At 36.3% G+C, this 18,275-nt stretch overlaps 1 protein-coding gene across 4 annotated transcripts in view; it reads right to left on the bottom strand.

Annotated features, from left to right (window-relative positions):
- LOC115659877 (neurabin-1-like) overlaps positions 1-18,275 on the bottom strand; it is a 74,693-nt gene that overhangs the window by 17,743 nt on the left and 38,675 nt on the right. For all 4 annotated transcript variants that reach the window (XM_030580611.1, XM_030580610.1, XM_030580613.1 and 1 more), the window contains exons 14-16: positions 9,576-9,660; positions 7,269-7,340; positions 6,626-6,824 (exon numbers count right to left, since the gene is read on the bottom strand). In XM_030580611.1, coding sequence (XP_030436471.1) covers positions 6,626-6,824; positions 7,269-7,340; positions 9,576-9,660 — 356 coding nt within the window. The remainder of the gene's footprint in view (positions 1-6,625; positions 6,825-7,268; positions 7,341-9,575; positions 9,661-18,275) is intronic.

Below are 18,275 nucleotides of genomic sequence, written 5' to 3'. Positions count from 1 at the left end.
TCAAATTAAGACTCCTTTGTTTTCAAAGCCTATCCTGAGTCAACTCTAATTGGTAGGGATGTCATGCAATAACCATATACTTATAATGAATGTCTTAGGGCACAGATTAAACTAAACTGATTTGTAAAGACATTTTTCCTAATTTCTTTTCTTTATGGTGTCACTGGACTGAGTTAAGGTTGTTTGGGTGCTTTACTTATACATTTACCTACTTGACTGTATGGATTTTTTAAGTTTAGCTTTAACGCTGAATATCCAGAGTTTATAATGCTTGTTTTGGGGATAATTACTTCATCCTTGTGTTGTATTTTACCTGGTATTACTGATATGTACTCCAACCTTAATATCTTATTAACACAGTTCTCTCTCTCGCTGGGATTTTCCTACCATTTCCTCTCTTTTTTCTTTTTCTTTTTTTTTTTTGCGGAAGAGGGAGGAAGAATGTATTTTAAAATCTGTACATGCTTCTTAGTAGGGGCTGCTCTTAGTATCAGCTCACATCTCTGGTTTTACTAGTTATTTTAGATTTTAGGGTCTGTTATAGCCTTCCAGATACATAAAATGTTGTTATCTGTAATTCTACAATCTGATTACTACTGCCTCCTTTTACCAAAGCAATTCCAACCAGCAAAGGAAGAGACTATTTGGGAGTCTCTCTCTCCAAGACAGAATCATACTCCCCAGTAGCATCTTCCTTACCTTCCTAGTAAGTTTAGAGGCAACTTCCTGTTCAGGATTTGTAAGTGAGGGTGCAGAATGCTATCCATAGTATCATCAATTAAGAGTGGTGCAGAGCATTGACAGAAGCGTCTTTGTAGTGCAACTGTGCACATTCCACTGAGAGAATTAAGTGGTCTGAAAAAAGCCTTTTGATGTACACTGTTTTCATTTAAGTGTTATTTTAAAAACACAACAGTCTAGTCACTAGTGGTTAAACTGACAAAAAGTATGTTCTGAATTTAGTTTGAAAAGCAAGTAGTTTTCAGATTATACAGTATATAGTAGTTAATAAATACACTACTTTTGGTAGGGCTGTCAATTAATTGTAGTTAATGCACACAATTAATGCAAAACAAATTAGATTAAAAATAGTTGAGATTAATTGCAGTTTTAATTGAACAGTTAAACAATAATAGAATTCCGATTTAAATTTATTATAAATATTTTTGAATGTTTTTCTACATTTTCAAATAAGTTGATATCAATTACAATACAGAATACAAAGTGTACAGTGCTCATATTATTACAAATATTTGCACTGAAAAATATGAACAAAAAATAATTTTTCATTACACTTCATTCTGTCTACATTTCATTACACTTCATACCCAGTCACCATTCAGTCCTACTTCTTGTTCAGCCAACCACTAAGACAAACAAGTTAGTTTACTTTTACGGGAGATAACACTGCCTGCTTCTTACTTATAATGTTGCCTGAAAGTGAGCATAGGGACCTGAATGGCAGTGTTGTAGCGGGTGTTGCAAGGCATTTACATGCCAGACACGCTAAACATTCCTATGCCCCTTCATGCTTTGGCTTGTAGGTTCTAAAGTTTTACATTTTGAGCGCAGTTATGTAGAAAAAATAAAAATCTACCTTTGTAAGTTGCACTTTCACAATAATGTGATTGCACTACAGTACTTGTATGAGAGCAACTGAAAAAAGATTTTTTACAGTGCAAATATTTGTAATAAAAATTATAATAGAAAGTGAGCACTGTATACTGTATTCTGTGTTGTAACTGATAAATATTTGAAAAATGTAGAAAACATCCAAAAATATTTATAATAAAATTTAAACTGGCATTCTATTATTGTTTAACAGTTCAATTAAACTGCGATTAATCACAACTGTTTTTTAATCTTGTGATTAATTGTGATTTTTAAAAATAATTTGACAGCCCTAATTAAATTACATCATAGCTGCATCCAGTGGCCCTAATCAGATCAATGTTCCTTTGGGCTGGGTTCTGTAGAAAGACTTGACTCCATACATTTTAATAGTTGATTAATGATATGGAGAATGGCATGGACTGCACCCTCAGGAAGTTTGCAGATAACACTAAACTGGGAGAAGTGGTAGATACGCTGGAGAGTGGGGATAGGATACAGAGGGACCTAAACAAATTAGAGGACTGGGCCAAAAGAAATCTGATGAGGTTCAACATGGATGGGTGCAGAGTCCTGCACTTAGGATGGAAGAATCCTATGCACTGCTACAGACTAGGGACCGAATGGCTAGGCAGCACTTCTGCAGAAAAGGACCTCGGGGTTACAGTGGACAAGAAGCTGGATATAAGTTGACAGTGTGCGCTTGTTGCCAAGATGACTAACGGCATTTTGGGCTGTATAAGTAGGGACACTGCCAGCAGATCAAGGGACGTAATCATTCCCCTCTATTCGACATTGGTGAGGCCTCATCTGGAGTACTGTGTCCAGTTTTGGGCCCCACACTACAAGAAGGATGTGGAAAAATTGGAAAAAGAGTCCAGCGGAGAGCAACAAAAATGATTAGGGGGCTGGAGCACATGATTTATGAGGAGAGGCTGAGGGAACTGGGATTGTTTAGTCCGCAGAAGAGAAGAATGGGGTAAGAGTAGGAGTAGGGATTTGATAGCTGCTTTCAGCTACCTGAAAGGGGGTTCCAAAGAGGATAGATCTAGACAGTTCTCAGTGGTACCAGAACAAGGAGTAATGGTCTCAAGTTGCAGTGGGGGTGGTTTTGGTTGGATATTAGGAAAAACTTTTTCACTAGGAGGGTGGTAAAGCACTGGAACGGGTTGCCCAGGGAGGTGGTGGAATCTCCTTCCTTAGAGGTTTTTAGGGTCAGGCTTGACAAAGCCCTGGCTGGGATGATTTAGTTGGGGATTGGTCCTGCTTTGGACTAGATGACCTCCTGAGGTCCCTTCCGAACCTGATATTCTATGATTGCCTGCAAATGTTTAACGTAACTATCAAAATGTTCACAGGAAAGAGGAGGAAAATTCTAAGTAAACAAATTTCACTAAAAGTTTACACCTCATTAGGAGGAGAACTATCCTTCTTGCATAAATGCTCAGGAAAAAAAAAATCTGCAAGAACTCTGGAGTGGTGTAAATCATCTCATTTCACATTTGTTCCATAAAGATTAAGGAATTTAGTAAGATGATTATATATAAATATATGACACTACAGTGTTTTTCATAGCGATACAGTATTGTTTGGCAATGTGTGGAATATTTTTGTGCGTGGCTAGAAGCTTAGGAGGCAGTGCCAAAATATCTAAGTTACAGCAAACACTATTGAAGTTAATTATCATCTAAAAAAATTAGCTATGTGAATGGTATATACACACCATGGGCTCTACCACAGGAAAGGACTGTAAGTAAAGTAGTATTAGGAAGAACACTGAGTAACTTGTCAATCTCAAAGGGCAAACTACTGAACAGACAGTTGAAGCATTGGTAGGACAGTGTAGGAAAGTTTGTACTACTGATGCCCTTGCTATGCCTGAGAATACAATAAGTCTCCAAAGTGGTCACCTTTCACAAACATTAACTTCTCTTCAATTTAGATAAATTGCTATTACATGGTAAACTCTAATTCTGTACATTAGTGAAATAAAATCCTAACACTAGAGTAGTTTTATATACTCTATTGAAAGATTAAATGCTATATTTACGGATTTTCATCCAACAGAATAATCAGAAATAGTTCTTATCATACTTTCAGGAGTTTCTACATTCCACTATTTCTTTTAAACAGTTATTTTCATGAATTCTCCACAATGGCTGTAAAATTATTACCAATAAGTAATAAAGATACACAACCAACCTCAACTGCAACAATATTATTCCCCTGGAAAAGGTGTAATGGGAAATTGGTCCATTTTTTGTGTTACTTAAATGACAATGTGCAATACTGGGTACTCAACTCAGCTACATCTCAATCTTAAATTTCATTTTCTTCTAAAATTAGGTTTATTTGTCCAAAACCATACTATTTGTAATTCAGTTAATTCAATTTGATTACTAACTGCCTGAGTCAGTAGTTCCACTAAGCCAGAAGAGGAGACCACAAAGCTGATCTTGGTGGGACTGTTAATATTTTGTATCCCACTGAGTGTGGATTTAGGGCCAGCCAGTACACAGGTAACCGTCAAAGAATTGGTGTCAACTTTCACCACTAGGGGCCTCTACAGCATAGGCTAATGACTAGCTAAAGACTGCTGTGCCCTCCAGGCAGAAAAAACTGTCTCCTAGGCCAAGAAAAGAGCCAAGAACAACCATCAAAACTGAGGTATGAGAGAAATGAATGGGAGGTGGAATCAGTTGGCAGTGGGACACAATCTATTGGAAAAGTTGGAAGTGATAATGAACAGGATGAAAAGGTACGAGGTGAAGGAGAATCAGTTAGGGGTCTGGAGGGGAAGAGATGAGAGATCCCCAGAGGCACAGAAAATGAAGTCAATACAGGTGAGAATAGGCTCAGCATCCTCTACCTGAGCATGCTTTAAGTGGGGCATGTGCTGGCACATCACAGCACTGGGCCTTCTGCCACCTATCAATAAAACTATTACTCCAGGGGGAAGGGCTATATAGAGAGAACCTCATGTTTATCATGCCTCAAATGGTTCATGAAATGCTGAACTGCTGGACACTACTGGTACACAAACACTTTAGGTAAATTCTATCATTTCTTGTTTACAGAGAGTTTTGCAATATCATAAAGAGATATCAATTGTAAATCCCTTATAAATTATACATTAAAAATAACCTAATATTCACCAGGATTTACACACACTCACTCTAACAGAGGGCCTGGTGACCCCAAAGCCCTGGCTCATTTGGAGAAGCATCCCTGGGGGTGGGGGAGGAAGGGAGATATTATGGCTCCCACTACACAGATACAATGGATGGCTAGAGAAGAACAAAGATACACAAGTTCCACAAATGAAACAAACAAACAAAAAAACAATAATAAAACGGCACAACATTCTTTAAACTAAAATGCCAACATATTCCACTTTAGGGATTCTCAAACTTTTCATGGTAAAGACCAGATTTTAACATGAGAGACAGAAAACAGACACAGAGAGAGACATCTTGCAATAAAACTCTTCCCATCCTACTTATAAACTCACAGACCACTTCCTCTCCCACTTTTAAGTATGGAGACCCCTTTAACAGAGTCCTGTGACAACTACTGCAATTCCTTACGTGAAAAACATCAGAACAGTTTTTAATATATTTTAACAATTTTCATGTAATTAGTAACTAGACAAGGAAAGCCAGCACCATGTTCCTAGCAAACTCCACACATTTATCAGTGGCTTCCCTATATTGTAGTACAGAAAAAACTCTGTTCTATATGTTCCATATGGCCCTAGATCAAGTGGTATAAAGTAGAATGTGAAAGCCCACTGTAGAGGACTGAAGACAAAAAATCAGTTGTAGGAATTAAAACTGAATTTTGGGTAAGTTTAATATTTTAATAGTTTATAGTCTCTGACAAGAAAAAATCCAAAGGGAACACAGGAATAAAGATAAACAGGTAAATTAAAAATGGAATGTAGTTATTAGTATTGTTTGTGTATCTATTTTTAAATGTGTTTAGACAACAACCAGTGCTTTATGGAAATTACATTCACTATAGCCAAATGAAAACTACTTAATGGGACATTATCAGAATTTTTAGTAAATTTCAGTTACTTCTTCTCAGGACCTCTGCTTCCACTAAGCCTAATAATACCCTTACCCAAATAGTTCAGACTGTCAAGACGGAAACTTGATAGTAGTAATTTGAATTATGTAGTGTCATTTTTTATAGAATGTACGAAAAGCTTTTTTTTTTTTTTTTTTTTTTTTTAAAAACTCACTAAATCGTTAGTAGAATTACTCAGTAGTAACTTTCAAAATAGCACTGTCAATGATTTAAGACAGCATTTCCCCTCCCCACTCCCCAATTTAGCAATGTGGGAAGGGCTAGGTGGTCACAATTCCCTACACCTGTTTATGACCTCAAATTGAGAGCCCCAATTTAAGTTATTTAAAAGACATTGGGTGAATTTTTCAAAAGCACTTAGGAGCTTAGCATCCATTTTCAAAATAAACACTTGAAAAAGAGTTTACCCATTTTCAAGTTTTATTTTCTGTACTTGAAAGTTTAAGTAAAATTTATTTTAGTTTTCCTTCTGGCATATAGTTTCCTCTGCTCTGCTACCCCAGCCCTTTATGAATGCTGAAGTCAATGGGCACCATTTTATTTTCCTTCTTTTTCTTCTGCATAAAATTAGGTGGCCCTCAAAAATATGCACAGTTTAAGGAACTGTCAACTTGTGCACAACCAGCTGAAGGAACACAAAACAAAATACATTATTTCTGAGCAGGACCTATTTAGTTCCTTGGCAAAATACAAAGTAAAGTGTTTAGAATTTGGAGGATAAGTCTCACCACATGCTTATTTTATACGAATTCAAATGTTGGCTCTCAATTACTTACAGAATCTTGTAATCATTTCTCCTACTATCTGAAAACACTTAAAGTATTAGTTTTCAAGATTCTAAATACTTAGAACTTGGACCCTGAATGAGTAAAACCATATCAAACCCAAATGTTCAAAATATAGCTTATCTGTGTACGTTTACCTTGCTTCTGTTTTTCTCTTGACCCTGTTCGAACACAGTGGCCTGTCCACTCTGAGAAAAGGTTAGGCTGCTACTGGAAACCTGAGGCTCTTTGTGACTGTCCCCAAACCAAGAGAAAGGTATGCAAGTAGGAACAGGAGAGTCTGAATCTGATGCAGACTGATTGTTGCCAGAGTCTTCCAATAACTCTCGGGAGCCTCTGAAATACATGGAATGATAATTGTCTTGCAATAACCTGCTATATGTCTTTAATACCTGTCTAAATGGCATATTAATAAAAAATATATGTACCTTAGAGGGTTAATATAAAAATAATTTATTTAACAGCTTTAAAAACATTCAAGATGGCTTAACACTTTCAAACTAGTATCCTGGGACTACTGAGAATTACTCCCGAAATGGCTTTTCTTGCTACAATACATTTTTTGCTTGCAAGCAGAATGGAATTCGTTTCATAACATGAGTAACTAACATGTAAAACGATTTTCCTTATTTCATAAGCATAGAAGCCCATGTTCCCATCAATGTACTGATTTATGCAATATTTAATTGCACATATACTAACATGTACTTGAGCCTTAAGAATACACAGTAATGGTAGTTAATTATTTTTAAGAATGCAATATAGATTTATAAAAAATACCGGCTATCCAGAGATCTCCTTGGATTTTCCTTCTCTTGTTTCTTGCCTTTACCACCAGATTTCCGTAAACCTCTGAAGTAAAAAATAAATAAATAAAATAAAATAAAAATAAAATAAAATAAGCTTTTTAAAAATATAATTACTACAATTTAATGTTTTATATCAAAAGGAGTTAAATATTTGTTATGCATTAATACAAATTTAATTCATAACATTCATAAAAGTCATTTAAAATACCACACACAGTGGAGCCCAATTTTGCAGAATATCTTTCATGTGATTTAAGGTGCATTACTACAAACAGGCAAAGACATGCAAGAAGGAAGGAAAAGATTTAATGAAACACCTACAGGAGCATATATGCTAAAGAAATAGATACCAGGTCCCAGCCCCAAGCAGTTTACTATCTAATGGATAAAAATACCAGTACTGATACGTTTACCATCGGGGGATAGAGGAGGTCAACACAGAGAAAATCAGTTAAAGGGAAAAAATGTGTTGGACTCAAGGCCTATGTACTCCATTTCACAATGATACCAAATTCCATGTTAGCAACCCCTAGGTTGCACAGCAACATTTACTCTATTTCCATATATTTAATGACCCAAACTTTAAAATGCCACTTGATGTGAAATGTGTTGCTTATTTTCAAGGATGGGGGCGGGGTTTTTCTTTTGCTGTGCTCTCCACTCAGTCTGACTCCATCCTCAGTTTCCTGCTATGCTGGACAGGTGGCTTGGCTGTGTTGCCCTCCAAAGTACCAGGGAAAGGGAGAAGCTTAGAGCTGGCTTTGTCAGCGGTTTTCCCCATCTTCCTAAATCTCAGCTGTTGCACTATCCTCCCAGCAAGCCAATGCCTTAATCTATACTTATGACTCTCCCCCGACCCTCTCTTCCCAGCCTTAAACTGGACTGCAGATTTGACTCCCTGATACCCTGCTGCCTGCCTCCGTGGAACAGTGTAGTGAGCGTGCATTATAATCTAATCCCATCCATGTGAAGAAAGGTAGGGCAAAATAGGCATCTGCAAACAAGAGGTAGAACCAAGCAGAGAAACAGAAAATATTGGGCTCCCGGCTCCAGCAAAAAGGTTACATTTTGAACATGGTAAGATACGAAAACAAACAATTAAAGCACTCAACCAAGCATAACTCTGCTCTGTAGAGTTGCCATGCAACAATCTTATGGTTCAGGCATTTTAGTGTTTAGTCTCATTTTAGATTAAATTTATTTTTCTAAAAACATTTGCTAACCTCATATCATGGAGGTAAGAAAGTAAATGGAGGCAATGGCCATATTTGCTAAGGGCAGTCCATGGCTTCAGTTCCATTAATAATAATCATAATAAAATTAGAGAGACAAGGTGAGTGAGGTAAAATCTTTTAATGGACCAACTTCTGTTGGTGAAAGAGACAAGCTTTCAAGCTCTTCTTCAGTTATACTGCTACAACACCACTGCAAACAATAAGATGGCAGCTGTTTTGAAAGAGGGCAATTCTTTGAGGAATTCTCTGACAAACCACTCTCCAGCCTCTGCTTAAAAGGCAAAAAGTGGTCACTAATCCTAAAAAAATATTTGAAACGTTTGAAGAGGATGCATTACTCAGATACTAAGATAATTCAAAAGAAAAAAGTGTCTGCATTAAGGGGTTCATTTTCTTAACTGATTTATTTTAAAAAGTGAATTTAACTGAAATCAATGGATTTACTTTAAATTCTCAGAAAATTAATATTTTACTCAGAGTAAATGCTGTCATTTTGGGGAGGGCATATTATATTATTTTTCTTACATAACAGAGGATAAGTCTCTGTTTTAAATGCAAAACATATAATTTTGTGTGTACGTATTATGGAGCTGCAGCTGGCACCTGCATAATACACATAACACAATTATGTTATAAGTACACCATCCCACAAACTCTACACATGTGTTTACACATTTTGTTTTGGTAATTCTACCATGCCAAGCACCAGAGTGAAAGTGGACAAGGACTAAGTGGGTATTAATATACGCTATTGGAGCTGGAATTACCGCAGCTGCTGGCACCAGACTTGCTCTCCAATAAATCCTTTAATGAGGATCCAAAGTGTACTCATTCCAATTACAGGGCCTCATAGCAGACTGCTAGCTAAAGGAATTTAGGAATTTGGAGACAGTACCTTGGGGGCAAGGGAGGAGTGGGAGAAAGAGTATCACAAATGCACAGGAAAAGTATGTTTCACAATATTTTCTATTAAAGAAGATGGTAACTTAGCGTAAGTAATATTTAAAGCTACTTATTCCTCCACCAACTCATAAGTCTCTTACCCAAAATCTGGAAATCTCCTTTTGGCCTTTCCTGATGATGCAACATCGTTTGTTTCTCCTGTCTTGTCTTCATTTCTCTTGTCATCTATGTGAAAAAGAAAAAGAAATAATCTGTAAACTTACTAAAGCTATCTGTAAGCTTTGAGTGTATTGTTAAGATGCATGCCCTTCCCAACCACAACAAAATTTAAAAAGAAACTCAAAGCATAAGTTCACAGTAATTAATTCACATCCACTGTACAGCTACAGAAGTGAAAAAACTAGTGTTAACTGCAGGAAGGGAATAGATCTTTCAACTTCCCATTTAAAAAAAAATATGCAATTGCATCTTATACTATAATTTTACTTGATGTAAAATCCTTAAATTCCTGCCACCTTGTTTTGATACAAGAAGTCTTAAAAATTACATTTTGTAATGTATTCTCTCAAAAAAATTGTTAATGGAAGCTTAAGTTTTATACCCACAGAGTCCAGGAAAATCCACAGTTAAGGTTGCCTCACCATTCCTTCAGTCTATATTCCATTTTCTCAAGCTATACTCATCTGTGCCATTTCCTTAGATATTTTCAATCAGATGTAGTTTTGATATTCATAAAGACAAGGCGGTAAGCACCCAAATTGTTGGGTAAATATTAACCCTTTAGGTTAGCCATAAAGAAAGGAGATATTTTACTGAATTAGCATATAGATATACCGACAAGAGATTTTCCTTCTGTTTTCCTTTCATTCTGATTCTGCTATACTGCCATTTGTCAGTAACACTGTTTTTGGTAAGTAGCATATTGTAGCTCCTCCATATGATAAACTCTGTCATCTTAAATTTGTTTTGCTCATGTGTTACTTTAAAGGCGGTACAAAGAGAAAATTGCTTCAGAATGGCTTCTCCTCCTCCCAAAATATAAGCTTCCAATTCACATTATCTGTCACACACCTAAGCTAATACACATACAGAGAAAATAAGCTGTACTAAGTATTAAAAGCAGCAAATAGCATAATAAAGCTGTTTGGAAAATATTTTAATTGAAAATGAGCACACTAGCGAAAGCACTGGTATGGGGGTGTGATTCAATATCACTCGTAAACTAATGACGAGATGGGTATTGGGTGAATGTTGCCTGAATTTAAGATACTATTCCTTTTATATTACAATAGATAAAAAAAACCCAATAATTTAAAAATAGATTTTTAAAAAATTAAATGAAGTTTTACTTTTTTAAACTAAACATTTTAAATTTGAAATTGATAATCTATTACAATTATTTAAATTAAATATAAAAATAATATTGGGTAGTATATATCTGCTGCCAAATGTTAATGAAAGTCAAACCACTAAACTGATAGAAGTCACTGGCTAAGTACCTGGAACCAGAGTCTGCTGAAGTGCTAAACCAGCTTTTGATAACAGTAGCATCTTTTGCAGGTGCACAGAGTATTTTCTTCATGTCAGTTTACTCAACTAACTCAGTTCAACACCTAATTCATAAAAACTAGGTGTGAAGATGAGACCTACTAGTTCTAAAATCTTGAAGGACTCAGTGACCAGAAATAATCAGCTCAATTCACTAAGTACAGATAATAAATCCTGTGTTTGATCAGTTTTTAAATGCAAAACATGTTTTGATAAACTTTTCTCTTTTGCTTCCCAGGACACTGAAAGCACTTTATTTAATAAAAAATGTTGTTCTTGTTAATTTTTAATTGAATTTTCACCCAACAACTAGAACTTGACACAAATCGCAAGTAAAAAAAAAAAGTAGTAATTAAGAAATGCTGTCAACATTTTCTAGTATAAAATTTAATTTTCCATTTTAATATGAAATTTATGAGTCTGAATAAATGTAAATGTAACTCTATAATTGCTTAAATAAATGTGTATATAGTGCGTTCTCCTGCTTAGCAAAAAGAAGCACCAAATGTAGTATAAAGACGGTATTTAATCCACTGAAATCAACATGTTTTAATGGTTACCATCCAATGACACTCAACCTTTCTTTAGGAAAATAGCTAAAAAGTATAAATTCAAATCATGATTAAAATCAATGGTTTAAATCGAGGTTTCCTGATTGCTGAATTAAATCGTGATTAAAATCAGTGACTCAAATTGCTTTAATATAACAGAGTGACTGATTTTAAAAGTTTGTAAGGAAATTCACTTAACCTTAGCATTTTTTTTTAAATGTAGGAAATATTTAGGTTTAATTTGTATTTGTAAAGGTTGAATAAGGGTAACCCTCTAAGTCAGAGTCTGAAAAGTTGTTTTGCCATTGATTTAACTAACTAGTACATTGGAACTGCCACACTAAAACAAATCAGTGGTCCATTCAGTCCAGTACCCTGCCTATGACAGTAGCTAGTACCAGATGCTAAAGGAGAAGGTGCATACAACTACAACCACGGTATAACAAGCTCATATGGGAAGTTTTGTCATAAAATCCTATCAGTTATTGGCTTATGCCTTGAACTATAAGGGTTTACACTCCCTCTAAAAATGTTTAAAGTCTAGCTAATGAAACTGTGGATATTCCCATTTCCCAAATAACCATTTGATTTTTTTTTAAATCTCCTAAACTCCCACCTCAGTGACAACTTTAAGCAGTAAGTTCCACAGTTTCATTATGGATTGTAAAAAAGGTATTTTCTTTTATCAATTTCAAATTGTCTGCCTTTCAGTTTCATTGACTGACCCTTTGTTCTTGTGCCATGTAATAGGTTCATAGGACTGCTCTATTTATTTTCCCTACCCTATTAATGGTTTTGCAAAGTTCTATCATGATCTTTTCTAAAATAAAGAGCCCCAGTGTCTCCTCATATGGAAGTTTTCCATGCCTGTAATCATGTGTCACCTTTCTCTGAGGCCCTTTTAATTCTGCAAGATCTTTTCTGATATGGAATGAGCAGAACTAAACACAGTGTTCCAGTGAGCCTTCACAAGTGACTTATACTGAAAATATTAAATGCCATTATAAGTCTACTCAATTCTTCAAGTACCCTAAAATTTTGTTAGCTTTTTTGATCACTGTGCACTGAGTAGAGATTTTCATTGGGCTGGATGTCCACAATGACATACAGGTATTTCTCATAAGCCGTTACAGTTAAATTTAGAACCCACTGAGGTGTATGAATAGTTGTAATTATTCTTTCCAATGTTTATTACCTTACATTTGTCAATGGTGAATTTTATTTGCCATCATGCTCTCCATTCAGATAGCATTATCAGTCCTCTCAAATTCCTCAGTCTTCCTCTTGTCTTGACTAACCTAAGTAACTGTATCACCTGCAAAATTTGCTACTTCACTGTTCACATGCTTTTCCAAATTTTGCACAGGATCACTAAAAATAAATAAATTAAAATAAAAAAAGAGAAAAAGCAACAGCAATCCTAGTGGTTCCTCATGCACGAAGATCACCAGGTTTATTGGATCTTGGTACTGCTAGATGAGGCCTTTTCTATATCCAATACATAATCCCAGTTTAGAAGCTCTATGTCAAAATGTCTTGGAAGCAGACAGCAAAATCTTAGAGATGGTTTGTGATGGTCTGCTTCTCCTCTGAATGCCACCAGATGTGCTGCGATGCCACTGAGTCAGCCTATGCTGCCAGCCAGGGTCCCCTCTGCCTCGTCTTGCTGGGCTAGGCTCTCACACCTCTTCCAGCCAAGCACACAGGCAGTGCCATGCCCAGCTACACAGGAGAGACAGAGAGATCCTCTCTGGAAAGATTCAGCCTTAGCGGCTTGCACCAACACACTGATGACCATTCTCTTTAAGGGGTACAAAATCAAGGGTTTTATGAAATTTGCCTCCTCCCTCAATGTGGAGGAAGATATACACAATTTCTTGCCCTTGCAGTTAGAAATTACATAAACTGAGATATTATAAACAAGAAATATGTTTATTAACTAAAAAAGGTGAATTTTAAGTGGTAAAAGCAGTAACAAACAAAACAAAGCAGATTACTGAGCAAATAAACCAAAGTTCACAAGTGAAACTCAATATATTTAAGAAACAGGCTACAAAATGTAATTTCTTACCCTAAATGTTATTTTAGGCAGGTTGCAAGCTTTCTGTGGTTCAGAGTTCCAGTTATATTTCATTTCAGACTGGACCCATCTCAGTCTGGACTCCCTCGCACATTCCCTTCAGGTGGCTTTAGCAGTCTTTCTTCTTGGTCAGACAGGCCACAGAGAAGAGGATTCCAGTTTGCCTTCCTCTCCACCCTTAAATAAGATTTACACAAGGCAGGATTCCTTTGTTTCTCAAACTTCACCCCGCCCTTACCTTCCACTGGAAAGTTACAAGAAGTCCCAGATAATGACAAGATCACCTAACATAGTAGTGTCACAGTTATGTCCCCAGATGCCTCTCAGGAGGGAGAGAGATTAGTATCTTCATGGTTTTGTTGTTCCTTCCTGATGGCTCATCAAATCTGATGGCCTATCGTCTGGTGGGCATCTTCTCATCCAGTTGTAATTGTTATATAGGCCATATTTCTAACTTTAGATACAAAAATGATACATGCATACAAACTGGATAATCACATGATCACATCCTGGAATACTCGAGGAGCTGACTGAGGAGATATCTGAGCCATTACCAATTATCTTTGAAAAGTCATGGAAGATAGGAGACACTCCAGAAGAATGGAAAAGGGCAAATATAGTACTCATCTACAAAAAGGGTAATAAGGACAGCCTGGTGAATTACAGACCAGTCAGCTTCAACTTCTGTACCCGGAAAGTTAATTGAGCAATTAACTAAGCAATCCGTTTATAAGCACCTAGAAGATAATAAGGTGATAAGCAACAGTCAGCATGGATTTGTCAAGAACAAATCGTGTCAAACCAGCCCAATAGCTTTCTTTGACAGGATAACAAGTCTTGTGAACAGGAAAAAGTGGTAGATGTGGTATATCTTGACTTTAATAAGGCTTTTGATATGGTCTCACATGACTTTTCCATAAACAAACTAAGGAAATAAGACCTAGATGGAAATACTATAAGAAGTGTGCATAACTGGTTGGAAAATCGTTCCCAGAGAGTAGTTATCAGGGGTTCAAAGTCATGCTGGAAAGGGCATAATGAGCGGGGTCCCGTAGGGAGCAGTTCTGGCTCCGGTTCCGTTCAATATCTTCATCAATGATTTAGATAATGGCATACAGAGTACACTTATAAAGTTTGCCAATGATACCAACCGGGAGGGCTTGCAAGTGCTTTGAAAGATGGGATTAAAATTCATAATGATCTGGACAAACTGGAGAAATTCAGTAAGGACAAATGCAAAGTATTCCACTTAGGAAGGAACAATCAGTTGCACACATACAAAATGGGAAATGACTGCCTAGGAAGTTGTACTGCAGAAAGGGATCTGGGGAGATCATAGTGGATCACAAGCTAAATATGAGTCAACAGTGTAACACTGTTGCAAAAAAAGCAAACATCATTCTGGGATGTATTAGCAGGAGTATTGTAAGCAAGATACAAGAAGTAAGTCTTCTACTCTACTACACACTGATTAGGCCTCAACTGAGTATTACGTCCAGTTCTGAGAGCCACATTTCAAAAAAGATGTGGACAGAGTGGGGAAAGTCCAGAGAAAAGCAACAAAAGTGACAAAATGTCTAGAAAACATGATCTATGAGGGAAGATTTAAAAAATTGGGTGTGTTTAGTCTGGAGAAGAGAAGACTGAGAGGGACATAACAGTTTTCAAGTACATAAAAGGCTGTTACAAGGAGGAGGGAGAAAAATTGTTCTTCTTAACCTCTGAGGATAGGACAAAAAGCAATGGGCTTAAATTGTAGCAAGGGCGGTTTAGGCTGGGCATTAGGAAAAACTTCCTAATACCTCAGCGTGGTTAAGCACTGGAATAAGTTGCCTAGGGAGGTGGTGGAATCTCTATCATTGGGGATTTTTAAGAGCAGGTTGGACAAACACCTGTCAGAGATGGTCTAGATAATACTTAGTCCTGTCTTGAGTGCAGGTGACTGGACTAGACCTCTCAAGATCCCTTCCAGTTCTATGATTCAGTAAATCATAGCCTTTCCGATGATATCTTACAAGACCCATCTAGCATAAAGTAGATCTCAGTTATATCATATTCATATCATAAGCATATTTTCATAAAGAATATGGAGTGCAACATTACATGGTTAATTTTGATAGTCCAGGAGAAAAGGTGGGGGAAGTCAAGTATGCAAGGAACTGAACCAGAATTCCATTTTTTAAACTGGAACAAAGACAGAAGTATTGATTCCAAGAAGCTGAAAATTCCAGCAATTTTACAGTTTCTTCAGGATGGTGTATGCACAGTCCTGATGTACAACTCAGTAGGGTACAGCTTTTCACCCTAGGAAGTGTCTTCAACTCAGACTGCCACTTTTCTTTGGCTTACTATCTCCCATGTTATCAAATTTAAGAGCAGTTCAATTGACGAAACCTCTGCATCAGCCCATCTTTTCCACTTGAGATCTCCCTATAGTACTGTAAACCCTTGTTTAGCTCCTCTGAACCTCTCAATTTATTGGATCCATTTATTTTAATAATTAAATGCATTTCTTGTTGGCAACTACATCTGCTGGGTGGATATCTGAAACCACTGCATTCTCCATGGAAGAACTGTACCATATTTTCATGAGGCAAAGTAGCTCTTAGAACAGCTTCTGATTAAACTTCAAAATGAACACTCCACTCTGTATTTCCCAAGATACTGTACTGCTTTCATTTTGTTCTAATACAGCCCAACAGAAAAAAAGCATGGTACAAGCCGGATGAAACACTCTTTCTAAGCAATGAATATAAGAAACTATGTCCCTATTCCTTTAATACTACTCAAAGCATGAAGGAAAGCAGTCATTAAAAACTCCTGTAAGTAAGATGATATATTATATTGCTGAAACATTTGTCTACCCCATTTCATGAGAGGATCATAAGGTTAATAACCCATATCATAAGGTTAATGAAAACCTCTTGCAAAAAAAGTATTGACTTCAGTGGATATGATATGGTTAAGCAACAACCTGATTTTCAAATCACATTCACTAGATGTTACAAAATGGATCTTCAAGCATCGACAGGAGGGTGTTTCAGTCAACAGTCCCTAAGTAGATATTTCAAAGGCTTCAGTCAGGGCTATCTGTCCTTACCTCTTCCCCCTAATTTATTTTCCACTACTCACTACTTGTCTGTCAGGGAAGAACAGTGGAAAAATTATCAAGAATGGAAAAACTATTTATCTGCTAATTTCCTTTATTCTAGTAATCTCTCTGCCAATTTGGCTCACTCAGTGGAAAGCAAAATGTGTGTTTTTCATTAAAATATTAGGCTTTTATGGCAGTGAGTAAAAAATTTTTTTTTAATAAATGTATTAAAATAGAAAGTTTTTATAGCTTCTGGAAGGCAGATAGAACAATATCACCCTGAAAATGTTACAGCCACCCCAAGGCCTGTATATAGACGAAGGTATAATTATGGTCAATCGAGGATTAGTGGACAGATTGTTAATTTCCTTTCTTTTAGTAGGTGAGTAAATTTTTTCATTCTAGGCACATTTACCATGCACGTATCTGCCTCCATGTTACACAGTTGCCTAATGTTTTTTAGATCTTAAATTACTTAGAGTAATTTAGAAAACATTACTGGCAAATTTTTCCACTTCACTGTTCATCCTCTTCCAGATAACACATTAAAAATACTTCCGAGGTACACCATACTAGGAATTTAATTCCATGTTGAACACTGTATATTTATTCCTACCTCTTATTTTCTATCCTTTCCCTTCAACAATTTCCAGTGAAAGACAGAAGTTTACTTCTCATCTCATGACTTAGTTTCCTTTATGGCACTTTAAACCAGGTTATTTTGCAACAAAAAAGTTTAAAAACAGACATGTATTTCTCCAAGAGAATTTTATAAAGAAAGGTAACATTTTCCAAAATGTGAAAGAGCAGTGCAATTGTTTAAAAAATAAGCAGACCAACTGATACAAGCTGTATGGATGGGATAGGAGGAGATAGAAAGGATTGTTCCTCCACCATTAAATATAATTGGTAGGCATTAAATTTCATTAGAGAGTTAGAATCCAGCCACGGAAGTGTCATTTAATGTCATTTTGTCCAGAGAATAAACTTGCAGTATTAGTAATCTATCATCTTTAATGTACGGCATTAAACTCTACAACACCACTAGTTTTAAAACAAAACATTTGAAACACTTCCTCGGGTCACTAAGAAATTTCTGTACTCTGTGACAATACCTGCTTATGGTTCAGTGCAGAAGAAAACTAAAATCATTTGCACATTATGTATACGCTATGACAAGACCATTTTTGCACAGCCAAGTGTACGACCACTTCAGTGCTAGCACTCCAGAGATATGCTGAATCAGTAGCTTACAAAACAGCAGCTGTTGGCTGAGGATATAAAAATGATAGTCTATTGCAACAGAGTGCAATCATTATCTGCCTTAACACAGCTTGTTAACTGGTGAATGAAATACTTGCCTTACAAAATATTTAATCTGGTTCCTTTTTCAATTACTCTATGAGAAGACCATATACTTCTCTTGAATTATGACTATTAGTGAGCAGCATGATTATAATCTGTTCAGCCTTCTCATATTCTTTGCATCCTAAAATATGAAAGCCCTAATACAGTAACTCATCAGAATGTTCACAACCTGTTATTTTGCTCGAACATTCAGCTCACC

Source organism: Gopherus evgoodei, chromosome 11 (assembly GCF_007399415.2).
Source record: "Gopherus evgoodei ecotype Sinaloan lineage chromosome 11, rGopEvg1_v1.p, whole genome shotgun sequence".
Lineage (NCBI taxonomy): Eukaryota > Metazoa > Chordata > Testudines > Testudinidae > Gopherus > Gopherus evgoodei.
This window is presented reverse-complemented; position numbering and strand designations above follow the sequence as displayed.